At 35.4% G+C, this 22,181-nt stretch overlaps 1 protein-coding gene across 1 annotated transcript in view; it reads left to right on the plus strand.

Annotated features, from left to right (window-relative positions):
* The window catches only part of RYR2 (ryanodine receptor 2), an 809,907-nt gene that overhangs the window by 314,542 nt on the left and 473,184 nt on the right, over positions 1-22,181 (plus strand). The window contains exons 4-5 of the mRNA XM_069571617.1: positions 15,735-15,755; positions 22,102-22,116. Of these exons, the coding sequence (XP_069427718.1) occupies positions 15,735-15,755; positions 22,102-22,116 (36 nt within the window). The remainder of the gene's footprint in view (positions 1-15,734; positions 15,756-22,101; positions 22,117-22,181) is intronic.

A 22,181-nucleotide genomic window follows, 5' to 3' on the forward strand; every position in this document is an offset into this window, starting at 1 on the left:
AATTTCTAGGTCCATCCATATTGCTGCAAATGGCATTATGTCATTCTTTTTGATAGCTAATATTCCACTGAATATATGTACCAGATCTTCTTTATCCATTAGCTAGTTTTTCATACTGTCCATTCTCTATCTAGGTTGGATTCACTCCCCTAAAAAGCTCTATTTCCCCCTGATACATTTCTCATATTCTTACCACACTTAATTCCTCAACCTGCAGTTCCGCATCTTTCAGAATTTTACCCTGTCCTTCTATGCTTATGTCCAAGAAAGTGTCTTCCTTTAATATATTCATAATCCTCCCAGCCAGAAGTAATATTTTACTCAGAGATCCATATCACTGGATTTAAAAATTTTTCTTCATTTCTCTCTCTCATAATTTGGTATACATTATATAATTTCTTTACATTAGGATATGTTTTTAATTTCTGAAAATGTTTTTATTTCACTTAATTTTTGAAAGCAATTTCAAATTTACAGAAAAGTGTTCGAAAATGTCCCATAGCCTTTTTCCTTCCCCACATCCCTTATTATTATAAAATCTTGCATTAATGTGGTACATTTGTTATAACTCACAAATATTACCACCCCAAGTTCATAGTTTACATTAGGGCCAATATTGACAAATCATTATTTAAATTTCAGTTTATATTACAGTTCACTCTTTGTACTGTACAATCTAAAAATTCTCACATGGACTTCACTGATGGTCCAGTGGTTAAGACTCTGCGCTAACAATGCACGGGATGAGATTTTGATCCCTGGTAAGGGAACTGAGATCCCACGTGCCATGCAGCATGGCCAAATTTTTTTTTAAGTTAATATATTATGCTTTGTATCCACTATTCCTTGTATGAGACAGAATAGTTTCACTAGTCTAAAAGTCCCCTGAACTTCACCTTTTCATGCCTTCCTCCCTTCTAACCACTGATCTTTTTTATTGGCTCCATAGTTTTATATTTTCCATAATGTTATATACTTAGAATCATTCAATATGCCACCTTTTCATTCTGGCTTCTTGCACATAGTGAGATGCATTTAATGTTTCTCTATGTCTTTCCTTAGCTCAAGAGCTCATTTCTTTTTATTACTGAGTTGGCATTACTGACTTAATGGACATGAGTTTGAGCAAGTTCTGGGAGATGGTGAGGAACAGGAAAGTCTAGTGTGCTGCAGTCCATTGGGTTGCAAAGATTTGGATACGACTGAGCAACTGAACAACAACAATATTCCATCACCTGGATATAGAGTAGCTTGTCTATCTATCTATTGAAGAACATTTTGATTGCTTCTGTTTTGGCAATTATGAATAAAGCTGCTATAAACTCATGTGTAGACTTTGATGTAGACATAAGCTTCCAGCTCCTTTGGGTTAATATGAAGGAAAGAGATTGCTGGATCATATGTTAAAATTGTGTTTATTTTTGTGAGACTGCCAAACTGCCTTTTCTAGAGTGTGTACCTTGTGGCATTCCAGCTAATAAGTTCCTATTGCTGCACCTCATCATCAGCATTTGGTGGTGTCAGTTTTGGATTTTGGCCATTCTCATAGTTGTGTAGTTGTAGCTTACTGTTGTTTTAATTTGAAAGCTCCTGATGACATATGTGCACCATCTTTTCATATACTTACATGCTCTCTGATATCTTTTTTGTGAAGTATCTATTGATGATACCTTTTGCCAAATTTTAAATTGGGTTATTTTCATACTGTTAAGTTTTTAAATTGAAATATAGTTGATTTACAATGTCATATTTCTACTGTGCAGCAAAGTGATTCAGTTATACATGTATGTACATGTGTGTGTGTGTGTGTGTGTGTGTGTGTGTGTGTATGGCTGTTCTGTAGTCACTGTGTCATGCCCAGCTGTTTTGTGACCCCATGAACTGTAGCCCGCCAGTTTCTTCTGTCCATGAGATTTTCCAGACAAGAATACTGAAGAGGGTTGTAGTTTCCTTCTCCAGGGGATCTTCCCAACTCAGTGATCTAACCCACATCTCCTGCTTAGCAGGCTGATTCTTTACCACTGAGCCACCAGGGATGCCTATATACCCACATGTGCATATACATGTGTTTCCTTTTCCATATTTTGTTCAATTATGGCTTATCACAGGATGTGAATGTAGTTTCCTGTGCTATAGAGTAGGACCTTGTTGTTTATCAGTTCTCTATATAATAGTTTGCATCTGCTAATCCCAAGCTTCGAATTCATCCTTCCCCATCCCCTCTTCCCCTTGGCAACCACAAGTCTGTTCTCTGTGTCTGTGAGTCTATTTTGTAGATAAGTTCATTAGTGTCATATTTTGAATTTCACATATAAGGGATATTATGTTTATCTTTCTGTTTGACTTCAGTTAGTATGATATTCTGTAGGTCCATCCATGCTGTTGCAAATGGCATTATTTCATTCTTTTTTGGGGTGAATAGTATTCTATTGTATATCATATTTTTGCATTTTAAGAGTTTTTTTTGTAGATTTTGAATACCAGAATTTTATAACATATATGTTTTGCAAAGTTTTTTTTTCCCACTTGTGAGTTGACTTTTCACTGGGCTGCCAGTGTCTTTCACAAGAAGATGATTTAATTTTAATGAAGTCCAGCTCAACAATTTTCCTTTCATGGATCATGCTTTTGTCATTATATCTATAAAAGTCATTACCAAACCCAAGGTCACCCAGATAGCCTCCCATGTTATCTTTTAGGAGTTTTATAGCTCATATATTATTTTAAGGCGGTGACCTGTTTAGAGCTCATTTTTGTGAAAGTCTTAAAATCCATATCTAGAATCTTTTTCTTTTCTTTTTTTTGTTCTTTCTTTTTTTTTGTATACAGATGTCAAGTTGTTCCAGCACTACTTGATGAAAAGACTGTCCTCTTTTCATTGAATTACCTTTGTGAAAGATGCATTGGTTCTATTTGTGTGGGTCTATTTCTATGCTGTCTGTTCTTTTCTATTGGTCCATTTGTCTGTTCTTTCATGAGTACCACACTGTCTTGACTACTGTAACTTTATAGCTAAGTCTTAACGTTGGGTAGTGTCAGTTCTCTTACTTTATTCTTCTCCTTCAATGTTGTTTTGGCTTTTCTGGGTCTTTTGTTTTCCCACAGAAGCTTTAGAGTAAGTTTCTGTCAGTATCCACAAAATAACTTGCTGATATTTTGATTGAGATTGCACTGAATTGTTTTGTTTAAATCATTGTATACCCTTTGTTGGAGAAGGCAATGGCACCCCACTCCAGTACCCTTGCCTGGAAGATCCCATGGATGGACGAGCCTGGAAGGCTGCAGTCTGTGGGGTCACTGAGGGTTGGACACGACTGAGCGACTTCAATTTTACTTTTCACTTTCATGCATTGGAGAAGGAAATGGCAACCCACTCCAGTGTTCTCGCCTGGAGAATCCCAGGGACGGGGGAGCCTGGTGGGCTGCCGTCTATGGGGTCGCACAGAGTCGAACACGACTGAAGTGACTTAGCAGCAGCATACCCTTTGTTATGCCCATCCCTTTTTAAAATAGTAAATGGATGTAGAATTTATTTAAGAGTTTATTATTATTCATAGCAGATTCATCCAGAGTTCATTTAAGATTACTGTTTAACTTGATTTTATTTCCCCCAGTGGCTAAGAAGAATGCTCATCATTTTTCATGACTGATGATTCCTTTCCTTATTTATTGTGATGTCATACATTAAGTTCATACATTCCCAGATGGGTTATTCTAAGCTGAATAATCTGTAACACATGTCTGTCTACTATTATACCAAACCAGTATTGATTTAATCACTGTATTTTAGGAACATTTTAATATTTAATAAGGTTAGTTTCTTCTCTTTTTCCCCTCACTAATTGTTCATATTCTTCTCAAATATTTATTTTCCCAGATGGATTTACTTGTGGTATTTAATCAAACTTAGTAATTCTGGTAAGAGCTTATGCAGAAGAGAATTACTGTATTTCCTTAGCACCCATCAGTTTGAATTTGTTAACATTAAACTTTATGAACACGCCCCATTTTAATATATTCTATGCTTGAAAATGGAGATATTGGTAGTTTTGAGTTAGAGAGTGTATATACTCAGAAAGCAATGTAAAGAGTATTACAGGAACTTTTCCTGTTCTAAAAGAGGAATAACTTAGGAAGCAGTAGGTCTTTGTCTTCTGTTACTCAGTTTAAATTTTAAAAGAAAAAAATTCAAACTTCCCAGTGAAAACTCTAAGTCTTTTCCTTACTAAGTTGAATATAATATTGTGGGAGATGGCCAAGTTTATTGTATAAGTCAGTTTCATTGTTTGATATTATTTGACAAAATAACATTCTGTTTAATACAAAAAGAAGAATAAAACCAAGAAATTGGGCTAAAGTATAATTCAGTGCATTATTGGACTTACTTGATGACTTCATTTGTTTAAATTTATGGTGAGTTTTTCTCCCAAATTGAAGGCAGGAAGAACTTGGTGGTCTTATGTTTAAGAATGAGATGGTATGAGTAATAAATTCTACTAAACATTTAAAGGAGAATTAATACCAATTCTTCTTAAACTCTTCAAAACAATAGAAGGTGAAGAAGAACTAAAGAACCTCTTGATGAAAATGAAAGAGGAGAGTGAAAAAGTTGGCTTAAAACTCAACATTCAGAAAATTAATATCATGGCACCTGGACCCATCACTTCATGGCAAATAGATTGGGAAATAGTGGAAACAGTAACAGACGTTATTTTCTTGGGCTCCAAAATCACTGCAGAAGGGGACTGCAGCCATGAAATTCAAAGATGCTTGCTCTTTGGAAGAAAAGTTGTGACCAACCTAGACAGCATATTAAAAAGCAGAGACATTACCTCGCCAACAAGGGTTCGTCTAGTCAAAGCTATGGTTTTTCCAGTAGTCACGTATGGATGTGAGAGTTGGGCTATGAAGAGTGCTGAGCACTGAAGAGTTGATGCTTTTGAAGTGTGGTGTTGGAGAAGCCTCTTGAGAGTCCCTTGGACAGCAAAGGGATCCAGCCAGTCCATTCTAAAGGAAATCAGTCCTCAATATTCATTGGAAGGACTGATGCTGAAGCTGAAACTCCAATACTCTGGCCACCTGATGCAAAGAACTGACTCATTTGAAAAGACCCAGATGCTGGGTAAGATTGAAGGTGGGAAGAGAAGAGGATGACAGAAGATGAGATGGTTGGATGGCATCACCGACTCAATGGACATGAGTTTGAGTAAACTCCAGGAGTTGGCAATGGACAGGGAGGCCTGCCTCACTGCAGTCCCTGGGTTCACGAAGAGTCGGACGCAACTGAACTGAAACAATAGAAGAGGAGAAATACTTCTAAACATAATCGTTGAGGCCAGCATTACCTGAAACCGAAACCAGACAAGAATACCACAAAAAAGAAAATTATAGGTCAATAATGGTCATAGCAAACACCCTCTTCCAACAACACAAGAGAAGACTCTACACATGGACATCACCAGATGGTCAACACCGAAATCAGATTGACTATATTCTATGCAGCCAAAGATGGAGAAGCTCTATACAGTCAACAAAAACAAGACCAGGAGCTGACTGTGGCTCAGATCATGAACTCCTTATTGACAAATTCAGACTTAAATTGAAGAAAGTAGGGAAAACTGCTAGACCATTCAGATATGACCCAAATCAAATCCCTTATGGTTATACAGTGGAAGTGAGAAATAGATTTAAGGGCCTAGATCTGATAGACAGGGTGCCTGATGAACTATGGAATGAGGTTCGTGACATTGTACAGGAGACAGGGATCGAGACCATCCCCATGGAAACCAAATGCAAAAAAAGCAAAATGGCTGTCTGGGGAGGACTTACAAATAGCTGTGAAAAGAAGAGAGGCGAAAGGCAAAGGAGAAAAGGAAAGATATAAGCATCTGAATGCAGAGTTCCAAAGAATAGCAAGAAGAGATAAGAAAGCCTTCTTCAGCGATAAATGCAAAGAAATAGAACAAAAAAACAGAATGGGAAAGACTAGAGATCTCTTCAAGAAAATTAGAGATGCCAAGGGAACATTTTATGCAAAGATGGGCTCAATAAAGGACAGAAATGGTCTGGACCTAACAGAAGCAGAAGATATTAAGAAGAGGTGGCAAGAATACACAGAAGAACTGTCCAAAAAAGATCTTCACGACCCAGATAATCATGATGATGCGATCACTAATCTAGAGCCAGACATCTTGGAATGTGAAGTCAAGTGGGCCTTAGAAAGCATCACTACGAACAAAGCTAGTGGAGGTGATGGAATTCCAGTTGAGCTGTTTATAATCCTGAAAGATGATGCTGTGAAAGTGCTGCACTCAATATACCAGCAAATTTGGAAAACTCAGCAGTGGCCACAGGACTGGAAAAGGTCAGTTTTCATTCCAATTCCAAAGAAAGGAAATGCAAAGGAATGCTCAAACTACCGCACAGTTGCACTCATCTCACACGCTAGTAAAGTAATGCACAAAAAATTCTCCAAGCCAGGCTTCAGCAATATGTAAACCGTGAACTCCCTGATGTTCAAGCTGGTTTTAGAAAAGACAGAGGAACCAGATATCAAATTGCCACCATCCACTGGATAATGGAAAAAGCAAGAGAGTTCCAGGAAAACATCTATTTCTGCTTTATTGACTATGCCAAAGCCTTTGACTGTGTGGATCACAAAAAACTTTGGAAAATTCTGAAAGAGATGGGAATACCAGGCCAGCTAACCTGCCTCTTGAGAAATCTGTATGCAGGTCAGGAAGCAACAGTTAGAACTGGACATGGAACAACAGACTGGGTCCAAATAGGAAAAGGACTACGTCAAGGCTGTATATTATCACCCTGCTTATTTAACTTATATGCAGAGTACATCATGAGAAACAGTGGATTGAAAGAAACACAAGCTGGAATCAAGATTGCCGGGAGAAATATCAATCACCTCAGATATGCAGATGACACCACCCTTATGGCAGAAAGTGAAGAGGAACTAAAAAGCCTCTTGATGAAAGTGAAAGAGGAGAGCAAAAAAGTTGGCTTAAAGTTCAACATTCAGAAAACGAAGATCATGGCATCCGGCCCCATCACTTCATGGGAGATAGATGGGGAAACAGTGGAAACAATGTCAGACTTAATTTTTTGGGCTCCAAAATCACTGCAGATGGTGATTGCAGCCATGAAATCAAAAGACGCTTACTCCTTGGAAGAAAAGTTATGACCAACCTAGATAGTATATTCAAAAGCAGAGACATTACTTTGCCGATTAAGGTCTGTCTATTCAAGGCTATGGTTTTTCCAGTGGTCATGTATGAATGTGAGAGTTGGACTGTGAAGAAGGCAGAGCGCCGAAGAATTCATGCTTTTGAACTGTGGTGTTGGAGAAGATTCTTGAGAGTCTCTTGGACTGCAAGGAGATTCAACCAGTCCATTCTGAAGGAGATCAACCCTGGGATTTCTTTGGAAGGAATGATGCTAGAGCTGAAACTCCAGTACTTTGGCCACCTCGTGGGAAGAGTTAACTCATTGGAAATGACTCTGATGCTGGGAGGGATTGAGGGCAGGAGGAGAAGGGGACGACCGAGGATGAGATGGCTGGATGGCATCACGGACTCAAAGGACGTGAGTCTGAGTGAACTCTGGGAGTTGGTGATGAACAGGGAGGCCTGGTGTGCTGCAATTCATGGGGTCGCAGAGAGTCGGACACGACTGAGTGACTTAACTGAACTGAACTGATCCTCTGATTAATATAGAGGAGAAAATTCTGCATAAAACTGAATTCAACAATACATTAAAAGGATCAATGCCATGACCAGCTGGGGTTTTTTCCAGTGATGTGAGGATGGTTTATCATTCACAAATTAGTCAATGTGATACACCTCATTAACAAGACAAAGGATAAAAATCATGACCGTCTTAACAGAGGCAGAAAGACCGTTTGACAAAATTCAACATCCATTTGTGACTGAAAAACTCTCCATAAAATGGGTGTAGCGGGAGCATAACTCAACTTATTAAAGGTTGTATCTCACAGGTCCACAGCTAACATTATACTCAACAGTGAAAAGCTGAAGCCTTTTTCTTTAAGATCAGGAACAAGACAAGGATACCCACTCTTCCCATGTCCATTCAACATAGTACTGAAAGTCTTAACCAGAGAAAAAGAAAGGTATGAAATTTGAAAGGAGGAATTAAAACTATCACACTTCACAGGTGATATGATGTTGTATAGAGAAATGAATTCAGTAAGCCTGCAGGTTAAAAAAAATCAATATACAAAAATTTGTTGCATTTCTCTACACTAAGAGAAACTATCAGAAAGAGAAATTAAAGAAACAGTGCCATTTACAATTGGATTAAAAAGAATAGGAATACATTTAACCACAGTGGTGAAGAGCCTTTACACTGAAAACTATGACATTGGTGAAAGAAATTGAATGAGAAACAAATAAATGGAAAGATATTCTGTGCTTATAGTAATGAAAACAGTATGGTATTAGCAAACAAAACAAAACAAAACAAAACAAAACAAAAAACACATAGATCAGTGGAACATAGCAGAGAGCCCAGAAATATACCCATACATAGATGGTCCATTGACTTATAACAAAGGTGCCAGTGTGAACAATGGGAAAAGGACAGTCTCTTCAAAATATGGTACTGAGAAAACTGGACAGAGTCTCCCAAAAGAATGAAAAGGGACTACTGTTTTATGCCATGCACAAAATCAATTGATAATGGTTAAAGACTTGAAGTTCTGTGACCTGAAACCATAAAACTTTTGCAAGAAAACACAGGCAGTAAGCTTCTTGACATCAGTGTTGGTAAAGGTTTTCTGGATTTAGTACCAAAAGCAAAGACCACAAAAGCAAAAATCAACAATTGAGACTGCATCAAACCTAAAAGCTTTCAGACCGAAAAGGAAATCATGAACAAATGAAAACGTAACCTATGGAATAGGAAATATTTGCAAATTACATCTCTGGTAAGGTGTTAATATCCAAATATATAAAGAACACATACAACTCAATAACAAAACGAAGCAATCTGATTAAACCATGGGCAGAGAATCTGAATAGATATTTTCCTAAAGACGTATAAAGGCCAAAGTGTACATAAAATGATGCTCAAGATCTCTAATCATCAGAGAAATGCAAATCAAAACTTTGGTGAAATCTAATTTTTTTACTGTTGGATGGATATAATAAAAAAAATCCAAGTGTTGACAAGTATGTGGAGAGAAGAGAATCCTTGAGCACTGTTGGTGGGAATGTAAATTCATGCATCCACTGCAGAAAACATTATGGAAGATCCTTGAAAAGCTACAATTGAACTATCGTATGATCCAGCAATTCCACTTCTGGGTATTTATCCAAAGGACGGGAAAATACTAACTTGGAAAGATATGTGTTCCCCATATTTATTACGGCATTATTTTCAGTAGCCAAGACGTGGAAACAACCTAAGTGAACACTAGTGGAGGAATTCATAAAGAAATTGTGGTATATGCACACTGTGGAATATTATACAGCCCCAAAGAAACAATATTTGACAACATGGATGGACCTTCAAGGGATTATGCTGGAACAAACGAAACAGAGAAAGATGAAAACTGTATAATTTCACTTTTGGATGGAATCAGAAAAACAAACGGAAAAACTGAACCTGTAGTTCCAGAGAACAGATTGGTGGTTGCAGGGGCAGGGTACTGGAAGAGGCAAAATGGGTGAAGGTGGTCAAAATATACAACCTTCCAGTTATAAAGTAGGTAATCCCTGGAAATATAATGTACAGCATGTTTGCTATAGTTAATGACACTGTATGCTATATTTAAAAGTTAAGATAGGAGATCCAAAAAGTTCTTTTTACAAGAAAAAAATTGTAATATGTGTGGTGATGGATATTAACTAGATTTATTATAATGATCATTTCACAATATATGCAAATATCAAATCATTCATTTAATATAAAGTTATGTCAATTATATCTCAGATTTAAAATATTAAAAAAATAAGTACTATTAAAATTCACATTATCATGAAGAAGTCCAGACCCAGATGGCTTCTCTGGTCAATTCTAAAAAATATTTGAGTGAGCAGTAATCTTAATCTTAACCTGTTTCAGAATCCTTCTCAACTAATTATAGGATGTCAACATAGCCATGGTCCTAAACCATGAGAAAGATCTTGCCAGAAAAAAGTTGTTATACGTTAATATTCATCAAAGTAATAGACTCAGAAATCCTCTGTGAAATACTAGGAAATCAAATTTATGGATATATAAAATCTATAGCATATTATAGCTAACATGGAATTCAAAAGTACTTAATGTATCCGCAAAACCGATTAATGTCTTTGACCATATTAAAAGATGAAAAGGGAAAGATTGTGTATTTTAATTGATAGCTTCAAAACATTTAAAACATAATTTGTTGCAAACTTAGTAAATTTGTAAGAAACTCTTTAACCTGATAGAAACTATAAAATGGAAAACCAGTGAAATATTGAATTATTTTAGTAGATTAAAGGAGTGATGGTAAGCACTTTTGGAATTAAAAAGTGTATTTAGCAAAGTTAGAACTCAGTATAAATTTTCAGCTGCCTTTTATATATTAGCAAAAATAACATAAAAATTTCAAAATGAGTTCACTTATCTTAGTATAATTCCACAGTATATGCCTCAGAATAATTATAATGAAAGATATGCAAACCTTTCTATAGAAAATTGAAAAACATTTTGAAGGAAACTAAAGATGACCTAAAATAAAGAGGAATATATGATGTTGGAAGGCAGTATATTATAAAGATGGCAGTTCTCTCTAAGTTTATCAGTTAACCAGTGCAATCAAAATCAAAATCCCAACAGGTTTTTTTTTTTTTTGTGTGTGTGTGTGTGTGTGTATGAAAATTTGTAAGTTTGTTCTCATGTTACAGGAAGTGAAGAGGGTCAATATTAACAAATATAATGTTGAAGAACAAAATTGGAGCCTTTGGCTACCAGATATCAAAAATTATTTTGATGGAATAGTGGTTACAACAGGAATAGAAAAATAGGCCAGAATAGAATAGAGTTCATCAGTACCTCTATAGGTTAGTAACTTAACTTATTACGGAGGTGGCAGTGCAGTGCAGTGGGCTCAAGAATTATCTTTTTGTTAAAGATAATCAGCTCAGTTGAATAGCTAAATGAAGGGAAAATGAATCTAAATTCTCTCCATAGTACCATATACTCCCCGAATCAATACCAAATAGATGGTAGGTCTCAGGTAAGAGTTAAGATAATAAATTGTCTCAAAAATAATGTAGAAGGGTCTTTTCAGGACAAAAAGGACCAGCAATGAAGGAAAAGATTCAGAAATTATGCCCAAACTAAGAATGTCTGTCCTCAGAGTTACCATTAAAAAATGGAAAAGACAGGACACAGATGTGGAGAGGATATTTGGAAAGTATCAACAGTTCTGACAAATCAGTAAGAACAAAAGCAGATCAACTAATGGCAAAAAATGGGTAAAAGACTTGAACAAATATTTTACAATGGAGATATTCCAGATTTCCAAAGCATATGAAAAAGTGCTTCATCATATGTCAGGGAAATGAGCTGAAAACTGTGATGAGATATCACATTCCCCAGAAGAGCTAAAATTGAAAAGACTAGTAATACCAAGTATTGGCAAGACGGGGAGCAAGTGAAACTAATATACTTCTGATGAGAATTAAATGCATGCCACCATTTTGGAAATCTCTTTGGCTGTATCAACTATAGCTAAACATTTATAAATCCATGATCAAGAAATTCCATTCTTGGTATATACCAATGGATATATATATATTCCTATATTCACCAAAATATATGTACGAGAATGTTCACCACAAAATTTTTTTGTAATAGCCCCAAGCAGGAAACAGCCCAAATGTTCAACTGTTCGGTGAGTCAAAGTCACTAAGTCATATCTGACTCTCTGCGACCCCATGAACTATACAGTGTATGGAATTGTCCAGGTCAGAATACTGGAGTGGGTAGCCATTCTCTTCTCCAGGGGATCTTCCCAACCCAGGAATAGTACCCAGGTCTCCTGCATTGCAGGCAGTTTCTTTAACAGCTGAGCCACAAGGGAAGCACAGTCAACTGTTGAATGGGTAAATAAATTATGACATATTCATATGGTGGCATATTATAAGCAGAGAAGATGAATTACTTACCAATACATGCAACACCATGGTGTATCTTAGAGACCTAGTGACAGCTGAAGAAGCTAGATGAGAGAACACAGGCTGTATTTCCAAATTAGAAAAATAATGAATGGTGATAGAATAGTAGTTACCTTTGGAGAGGGCGTGAAGGCAGTGTCTGGGTTGTAGGTTCTGTCCTACTATTAGATCTGGGTGATGATTACATGGGTTTGTTTATTTACTTGAAGTTTTATAAAGTTATGTATTTTGTGAAATAAAGTTTTATGAAGTTATATATTCAGGATTTATATATTTTTCTGAATTTGTTATATTTATTAAAAATGTGGGCCCTCCAAACTGTAATTTTACTTTAAAAAATTGAAATGACTTTATTGTCTTTTGAATCCTTGAACACACTACGCAAATTATTCATGTTCTTCTTCTCAATCTTAATAATAAACATGTGCAGTGGAGAATTATTTATAGGGTAGTTTTTTGTTTTACACGTGTGTCTATTTTTAAAAAGGGTAATGGATTGCAGGCATGTATTAAGTATTTCAAATACTTTTTCTTATGTTATGCCTTGATATTAAAAATGTTATATTCATGATGGATGTTTTATTGTTGTGTTGTAATTATCTAGGTGAACTTTAGGTGAAAAAGCAGACCTGCTGTTTGAATAACTGAAACTAAGTAAAATATTTGATATAATAAGAATCTCTAGGTTCATTTTATATTCTCTTATCTTGATGTTAACACATTATATTTAGGTGACACTTAACCATAAGAAATACCGGGTGAAAACTTCCAAATTAGATGGAGATTAAAAGTTTGAAGCAAAAGAGAAGCAGAAAAATGAGGTATCTTGGTACTGGCATACAGAGAAGTGCTTATGAGAATGCGACTTTGAAGTTAAAACCCCGATTTCAAGATCAAATCCAATCGTTTTTTTTCCAACAACTTTGTTGTTGTTGAGGAAAATTTGTAACACATTTGCATGTCATTTGTTTCCTCATATATAAAATGCAGGCAGTAAGATTACATGTAAAGTGTTTAGCTCAAAGTCTGGCACATAGTCATTTCTAACTATATGACCTATCGGTTTAATAATAATAACATGTTTTACCTTAAACAGTAAAATAAGTTAAGCAACTTGGAAGAAACAACCAAATTTGTTTTTGTAGATTATTGAATAGTTCGTATTTATGTACCCTAATTTATAATTTATATGTCCATTAAACATATATAAAATTATTGAAACATGCTAATTTTACCTATTGAATAAAATACGAATACAAAAATGGAGATGTCATGTGGCTGTTTCAGCTTTTGTATGATTCTATTATATTCTCATGTCCTTTTTGCTAAATCAAGCTGCTCCTTAAATGACTGTTTTAGTTTCTTTAATGGAAATTTTGTCTTTATTTGAAAATAAGATTGCTCATTTTTGGTCTTAAAATATGTAAGGCAGCTTTCTACAGATGGTAACATATTTATTTTCTCTAAATTAATGGAGTTGACACATTAAAAAAAATCCCACATACTTGGATAAAAAAATTATTGGAATATTCATTTATCTTATGTGCTTAATGGATTTGGTAATTGTTTAAACTACAAAATTGGTCCAGTTCATTGTGCGCTTTATATTTTCCTTCCTTGATGAGCTACATATAAATCATTGTTTTTCACTGTTAATAGGCATTTAATTAAATAGTTCTTATTAACATTCATAAATGTCATGAAATCTCTCTGCATCACTTATGCATAGTTACAACTTTTGCACTTTATCAGTCTTTTAACTCTGGATCATTTGTCTTGTCTTTTATGTTTAGCTGAAATTTCACCTCCAGCACATGCTGTTGCTATGCCTTTCTTTGGCTATTTGGATACTGAGTCTGTTATATTATTGCTAACTAATTCCTGCTTCTTAAGAGACTTTTTCTGTTTTATAATATAGATCTTTAAAGACCATTTATTACTAATAACTAGTAACTATGACTCTTGATTACAGGTTCTCTTTTTTCTAGAAAAATCCCACAGCACTTTATGCTGATGCAAATGTGTGTGTGTGTTTATGTTAAAACTGAGATGTGAAAATAATGATGGGATAATGCAGTGTCTTTGTTAATCACTGAAAAATATGACATATTCTATTTTCCTGGTAAACATGAAAGGGAAATCATTTCACATTTCCTTATTTTTCATGAAAGGAATAAATATAAGAATTTGTTCTTTTAAAGGTAGAAAAGTGAGTAATAATTACATTATACTTGTCATGATTAGATTGCTTTCCTGTGACTCAGGATGTAAAGAAATATATTCATTATTCTATTAGGTTTCATGCTTCAAATAAGGGCTTGAATTTTAGATAACAGCTAAATATCTTGAAAGTATATAGTGAAAACCAGGACTTTCCCTTCAGTAAAGTGTTCTTTCTTAAATGACAATGTATTCTTAAGTTCAGAGGTTGGGAGTAGGCTTAAAAGAGATTTTTCTGAAGATGAGGTAAATTACTGAAGAAGCCAGAATGCTCTGTTACAAGCAATCTGTTGAATTTATTGAATTTCACTGGGCCTTCAAAACAATCCTACCTGTATACTTAGGTTGATATTTTTATATCACTATATAACATTTAAAAATATTTAGTATGTATGCGAATATTATGCACATTTCCTTCTTGAAGCTTGTTTACTAAGGAATGGAGGTTCTTAGTTATGGCAAATATTCCTGCCTAGATAGTGTGAGCTTTTGACTCAATTAATGAATTTTCTAAGGAAAAAATTGCAAATAAACTTAAATGAATGAGGAGTTTGAAGCACACCTCAAGTTTCACTGATTACCAATCATATGTGCTAAAGAAGGGAGGTTGGTTATGAAAACTTAACCTTTAAGGTGAGAGTGTTGAGATTTTAAAATTCTGATGGATTGAGCAGGAGAAGGCAGTTTTTGTTAACATATGGCTTTGTGATTTGTTCTGTTTTACACTTTGGATATAATTATATTCACTTATTTTTTAAAGAGTCATAATGGTTATGAGACTAACATACATTCATTAATAAATATGTTTTAAGTAATATTTTGATGCAGTTTCAGAATTATTTGGCAGCGTATACCATTTGTTATATTGTAAATTTTTAATAAGAGTGGAAAGATTTGGCTAAGAGAAATTTTATTATATCAGAGATGTATAGTTAGATGCTGTGTTTCTAAATGGATCTTTTTTATTAAATAGATTCTTTTAGTTAGAGGAGAATAGTGGTTCCTGAATCAAAGGTTTGTAGGTTTGAGAATGTGATAAATGTTCACGTTTGCTTTTGAATATATTAGGTTATTTTTATTTTCATGTACCTGGTACATATTCAGCCCAATGCCTTTTGAAGTTCTGATAACTAAATTAATTGAATTTTTTTTTGTTTGTTTGAGATTAAATGCCATAAATTGAAAGTTTGAATACTGTTACCTGTCCTTCAGAATTGGAGATAGGTTTTGGTGCAGCGACTACATTTCAGTTTATTTAAGTGACACTAATTAAAACCTTGCTAGCTATTTATTTGTTTGCTTATTATTTATCTTGGCTTTTTCTTTCCACAGAAGGTTGATGTGGAAAAATGGGTATGTGTTTTCTAAGAGATTGTGATCTGAATGGCTGCATGTCTGCTGTTGCCTCTAATCTTTTTGTTTGGCTTCCTGGTGTGGCTGGTACTATTAGTATTTAAAGTAACTGCTATGTTGTAATTAATACATATTTTACCAGGCTTCAGTTGGAACTTTCTAAATTTCTAGTTTTATTTCTTCGAAAATGGGATCTATTCAAATATCCTCTATTACTAGGACATTCATTTCAGTTCAGTCACTCAGTCGTGTTTGACTCTTTTTGACCCCATGAACTGCAGCACCCCAGGTTTCCCTGTCCATCACCAACTCTACCTGAGCTTGCTCAAACTCACGTCCATCGAGTTGGTGATGCCGTCCAACCATCTCATCCTCTGTGAGTCCCTTCTCCTCCTGCCTTTAATCTTTGCGAGCATCCGGGTCTTTTCCAGTGAGTCTATTCTTCGCATCAAGTGGCTAAAGTATTGGAGTTTCAGCTTCAGCATCAGTCCTTCCAGTGAATATTCAGGACTGATCTCCTTAAGGATGGACTGGTTGGATCTCCTTGCTGTCCAAGGGACGCTCAAGAGTCTTCTCCAACACCACAGTTCAAAAGCATCAACTCTTCAGTGCTCAGCCCTCTTCATAGTCCAGCTCTTACAACCATACATGACTACTGGAAAAACCATAGCTTTGACTAGATGGACTTTTGTCTGAAAAGAAATGTCTCTTTGCTCTTTTTTCATTTATTTCAGCCCTTTATTTAAGGGACGTTTTGTTTATTAAATTTACCATTTCCTTGATGATGACACCCTTGTGTGGATTTTGGAGAACTACTAATTCAATGTTATAACTCTGGAAATAATTTTAATTCTTCATCTGTTTCTTCATAACTAGTCTTGTTATGAACTAATTTTGTTCAATCCTTTCCTTTTGAAATGTCTTCTCTTCTTTGCCTGTAGTTAAAATTCTGATCCAAATTTTTATCTTGGAAATGGAAGCCTGTTTCTTTCTAAGCACGTGTGTTTCACCTTTTTGTGCTCCTTCCCCAAGATCAGCCATCCTAAGATAAGTCCCTCTCTCATCTTTTTATCCCTTCACTTACATTCCAGTATTTCTTTGCTGTATCCAAACCAGTATTTCTTAAACCAACCACTCAAGCAACTTTAATTCCTTTGGAAATAGAGTGTGTAAATGAATAAAACCCCTTTTTACTATCATCTGGAAGTATTCCCATTTTTTCCTCTGTGTATTTGGTTGCTTTCTTTTTTTTTTTAATTTTATTTTTTATTTATTTATTTTTTTAATTTTAAAATCTTTAATTCTTACATGCGTTCCCAAACATGACCCCCCCTCCCACTTCCCTCCCCACAACATCTCTCTGGGTCATCCCCATGCACCAGCCCCAAGCATGCTGCACCCTACGTCAGACATGGACTGGCGATTCAATTCTTACATGATAGTATACATGTTAGAATTCCCATTCTCCCAAATCATCCCACCCTCTCCCTCTTGATCCTGCCTTGTTGTGTAGTTTTTCTCTCTCATTTTCATAATAATTTCTCATCTCAAAATTTATTCTTTGTATGTTTATTTGCAAACCTTTAAGTTAGTGGTTGCTTTCTAGTTCCCTGGTGAAGGAAATGGCAACCCACTCCAGTATTCTTGCCTGGAGAATCTCATGGAGGGAGGAGCCTGGGGGGCTACAGTCCCCGGGGTCACAAAGAGTCAGGCACGACTGAGCGACTGAACTTTCTAGTTACGAGAAAGTATTGGAGATAACACTGCTGACAGCCATGCCGCTTAGTTTTGCCAGTGAATCAGTTTGTAACTTACGTGTAGGTCTCAGTAAATGTCAGATTTGAGTTCTTTCTTTCTTTGAAAACCCACAGAGGTCAAATCGTATGCACTTGCTCTAGGAATTTTGAAAGTCTGCTGTCACAGGTAGAATGTGTTCCCTTTTTCTGTCACTTGAAGAATAACAGAAAACAGTTCAACCCTCTGCCTACCAGCCTGCTTCGGGGTTCCTTCTGCTGTCCGCTTGGGTTAAATTAAGAAGGGTTCCAGGGCCTTTCTCATAGATACTCCACAGCCGTTTCAAGTCAATTCTTTAGCACTCAGCTTTCTTTATAGTCCAACTCTCGCATCCATACATGACCACTGGAAAAACCATAGCCTTGACTAGATGGACCTTTGTTGGCAAAGCAAAGTCTCTGCTTTTTAATATGGTGTCTAGGTTTATCATATCTTCTTCCAAGGAGTAAGTGTCTTTCAATTTCATGGCTAAAGTCACCATCTGCAGCGATTTTGGAGCCCAAGAAACTAAAGTCTGTCACTGTTTCCCCATCTATTTGCCATGAAGTGATGGGACTGGATGCCATGGTCTTTGTTTTTTGAATGTTGAGTTTTAAGCCAACTTTTCCCTCTCCTCTTTCATCTTCATCAAGAGGCTCTTTAATTCCTCTTCACATTCTGCCATCAGGGTGGAATCATCTACATGTCTGAGGTTATTGATATTTCTCCTGGAAATCTTGATTCCAGCTTGTGCTTCATCCCGCCTGGCATTTCTATGTACTCTGCATAGAAGTTAAGGAAGCTGGGTGACAATATACAGCCTTGATGTACTCCTTTCCTAGCTTGGAACCAGTTCCATGTCCAGTTCTAACTGTTGCTTCATACAGATTTCTCTGTATGTTGCTGCATACAGATTTCTCTTGAGGCAGGTAAGGTGTTCTGGTATTCCCATCTTTTGAAGAATTTTCTGAAGTTCGTTATGATCTACACAGTTGAAGGCTTTGGTGTAGTCAATAAAGCAGAAATATATGTTTTTCTGGAACTCTCTTGCTTTTTTGGTGAGCCAACGGATATTGGCAATTTAATCGCTAGTTCCTCTGCCCTTTCTAAAACCAGCTTGAACATCTGGAAGTTCACAGTTCATGTACTGTTGAAGCCTGGCTTGGAGAATTTTGAGCATTACTTTGCTAGCGTGTGACATGAGTGCAATTGTGAGACAGTTTGAACTTTCCTTGGCATTGCCTTTCTTTGAGATTGAAATGAAAACTGACCTTTTCCAGTCCTGTGACCACCGCTGAGTTTTCCAAATTTGCTGGCATATTGAGTGCAGCACTTTCACAGCATCATCTTTCAGGATTTGAAATAGCTCAACTCAATTCCATCTTCTCCACTAGCTTTGTAATGATGCTTCCTAAGGCCCACTTAACTTCACATTCCAGGATATCTGGCTCTAGGTGAATGATTATCTGGGTCATGAAGATCTTTTTGTACAGTTCTTCTGTGTATTCTTGCCACCTCTTCTTAATATCTTCTGCTTCTGTTAGGTCCATACCATTTCTGTCCTTTATTGTACCCATCTTTGTATGAAATGTTCCCTTGGTAGCTCAAATTTTCTTGAAGAGATCTCCATACTAGTCTTTCCCATTCTGTTTATTTCCTCATTTCTTTGCACTGATCACTGAGGAATGCTTTCTTCTCTCTCCTTGCTGTTTTTTGGAACTTGGCATTCAGATGGGTGCATCTTTCCTTTTCTCCTTGCCTTTAGCTTCTCTTCTTTTCTCAGCTATTTGTAAGCCTTCCTCAGACAATCATTTGCCTTCTTGCTTTTCTTTTTCTTGGGGATGGTCTTCATCATTGCTTCCTCTACAATGTCATGAACCTCCATCCTTCAGGCACTCCTTTATCAGATTTAAGCCCTTGAATCTGTTTGTCAGTTCTGCTTTATATTCCTGTGTTAATTTTGTTGCTAATCCCTTACCTGTGTAATTTTTAAGAAGACACCTCAGTAAAGGTTCTTTTAAAACTTCTAAGAAAAGTCCTTATAGAGGTGTTAAGTTTTATAATCAGTTATCATCTCACAAAACTAAAATAAGAGTTAAAAAAATCCAGTGTTGAGGTGAAAGGCATAATTATGGTGGAAAAGCTTTGTACATCACTGTTTCTTTTTGTATCAGTAAGAGATTGAATATAATTATGCATTCTCTTGAACTCTGATAATTTGGTTGCAATTTTTAGAATAAAATATTGCTGTTTGATTTGTTTTTCTGCTTGTAATCATTGGCATATGCTAAGAAAACCCCTTAGGGCTTTTAGATCTATTAAATCAAGTTTCATAAGCTTATAGATCAAAGGCTCCTGCTTGTTTTTATCATCCATTAGACTCCCAGGGCAATATTTGTTTGAGTTAAAATGTAAGAATTGCTATTTCTTTTCCTGGTTTTTATGTTAATGTAGCATAATGGGAAGAGGGAATATGTCCCCATCTCTTGCTCACATTTGACTCTTCATATGACTTGTCCATTCTGGAGTAATTAAACTAAACCTGAGGCACTGAATTGCTGCCACTTGGAATTTTTACCCTGAAGAACTAAAATTTCCCTCTTTGTGTTTCTGTGTGAATTGATTTTCATCCTCAAATTTCTTCTAAGAGAGAAAGCACCATGCCTGGCCTCTGTCTTTACAGTTGTCCATCTCCATATGTTGTCTAATATTTTATTTCTTAAATAAGTACACTTACTGCATGCATGGAAACGATAATTCTTTTCACCTAAATCAGAGCTATTTGTTTCAGTATTATCATTCATGAGTTTTCTTTTTTTTCTCCTATCATTTTCAACTTGTAAGGAATTTTTATTTTGATTCTTTTTCTGTTGCTTTTTATCTTACTTATGCCACTGACATTGAGATTAAAATAATATATTTGTCCTTTATATTTTAATGTGTTTTACTTTCTTTCTTGCCCTGAATGATCCCTTTTGGATAGCTCATAAAGAAATAAGCCAAATGAACCAATAGATGATTTGTACAAAAAGTTAATGTCAGTAATGCCAGAAATAACCTTTCATGTTCTTATCTTTTGGAAATAATGTGTGTCTGTTACATCTGTTCTTCTTTCTCTTTGTATGATGACTATTTTAGCTTTTGCTTATTTACAGGGCTCATTTTTATTTACTCATTTATACAGATTACTCTCTTCCCTGGCTTGCTCATGCTGCCTTGACACACAGCTAAAAATTATGACGAGCAGACTTCAGAAACAATTCTGAAGTCGTTCAACCTAAATAACTGACAAAAACAAACTGAGACCATTTCTGAAAGAAATATCTCCAAAACTTAGATAAATTAAAAAACCAAAAATCTCATGAAGAAAGTATCTATTACAAACCGTGTTCTGTAACATGGTTTTGAAGTTTTTCCTTTGAATTAGGACTTAAAATGATTTTTTGTAATTCCTCAGTGATATTCTGTATCACTGGTGATCATTTGTAGGCATGTGATTAGTCAGTTTCAACATGGAAAATAAGTTCCAGGATATTATTTACCATGAATATTAACTACAAAAATGTAACTATACAGGCTGTGTTTTCTGAGATGAGAATGAAAGGGTTCTTTACAATTTTTCCTTAAAATTATAATACTGAAAATGAAAGAATCAATCATGATAGAATTGCCATTTAGTCATATACATATTACTCTGTTTGTATGTTTCAGGGAAGCAAGTGTGGTATTTAACATCTGTGTTAGAAAACTCTCCCTTGTTTTCTTTAAAACTAATGTGGATATGTGTGTGTTTTCCTCTGTAGGACTTACATGCTCCTGGCAACTAGATTTTGCCCTAAGTTGTCAAATACAATATTTTTTCTTCTTCACTCTTTATCATTTGTGTATCTCTCCCAGGAATAAGAAGTCAAAGAAACTTTATGAGTCTTAAGAAAAAGAAAGGAATATATGTACATGTTATATTTTGTAGATGAAAAAGGGCTGTTATAATATAAATCATTAGAGGTGGCTGAGTCAAGAGAAAAAGAAAAATTGCGTGACTTTATATGAATTTCACATATAATAATATGCAGTGCCTAAGGAATTGCTTTTGGTCATTTTTTGCATGAAATATGGGCATATTAATCACAGCATATTAATTGATTGTCTACTGTACCTATTTCTAATCCACTATTTTACTCAAGTTAGCTGAGTTGCTGTTTATATTACTGTATTTTTATGTAACAGATGAAAAAAAAATCTAGACCATGTTCAGAATATAATTTTAAGAGTATACCTTTTTTGAGATGCTTAGAAATGTTGTAAATTGAATCACGCATTAAAGTCAAACAGCATGTTTTCACGGAAAAAGAATGAACTAATCTAAAAACATTAAAAGAGTTTTGCTTGCTACAGCTTTTCTCTAGCATGTAGTTGATATTGAGTTTTGTTGTGATAACACAGTGGATATTTTTTGTTTATTATTCATGTTACTCCACTTACAACAATGTAGTCTTTATAAATTGACGGTTTTTAAATGTCTTTGAAATAATGTGTATTTAATATTTTCTCTTTTTTCCTTATGCCCCTACAGAAATTCATGATGAAGGTAAGACATTGGATCATCTCCTGTACGTGTATTACTTGTATGTTTAATGTTTGGTTGGTCACATT

This window comes from Ovis canadensis, chromosome 25 (assembly GCF_042477335.2).
Source record: "Ovis canadensis isolate MfBH-ARS-UI-01 breed Bighorn chromosome 25, ARS-UI_OviCan_v2, whole genome shotgun sequence".
NCBI classification, from domain to species: domain Eukaryota; kingdom Metazoa; phylum Chordata; class Mammalia; order Artiodactyla; family Bovidae; genus Ovis; species Ovis canadensis.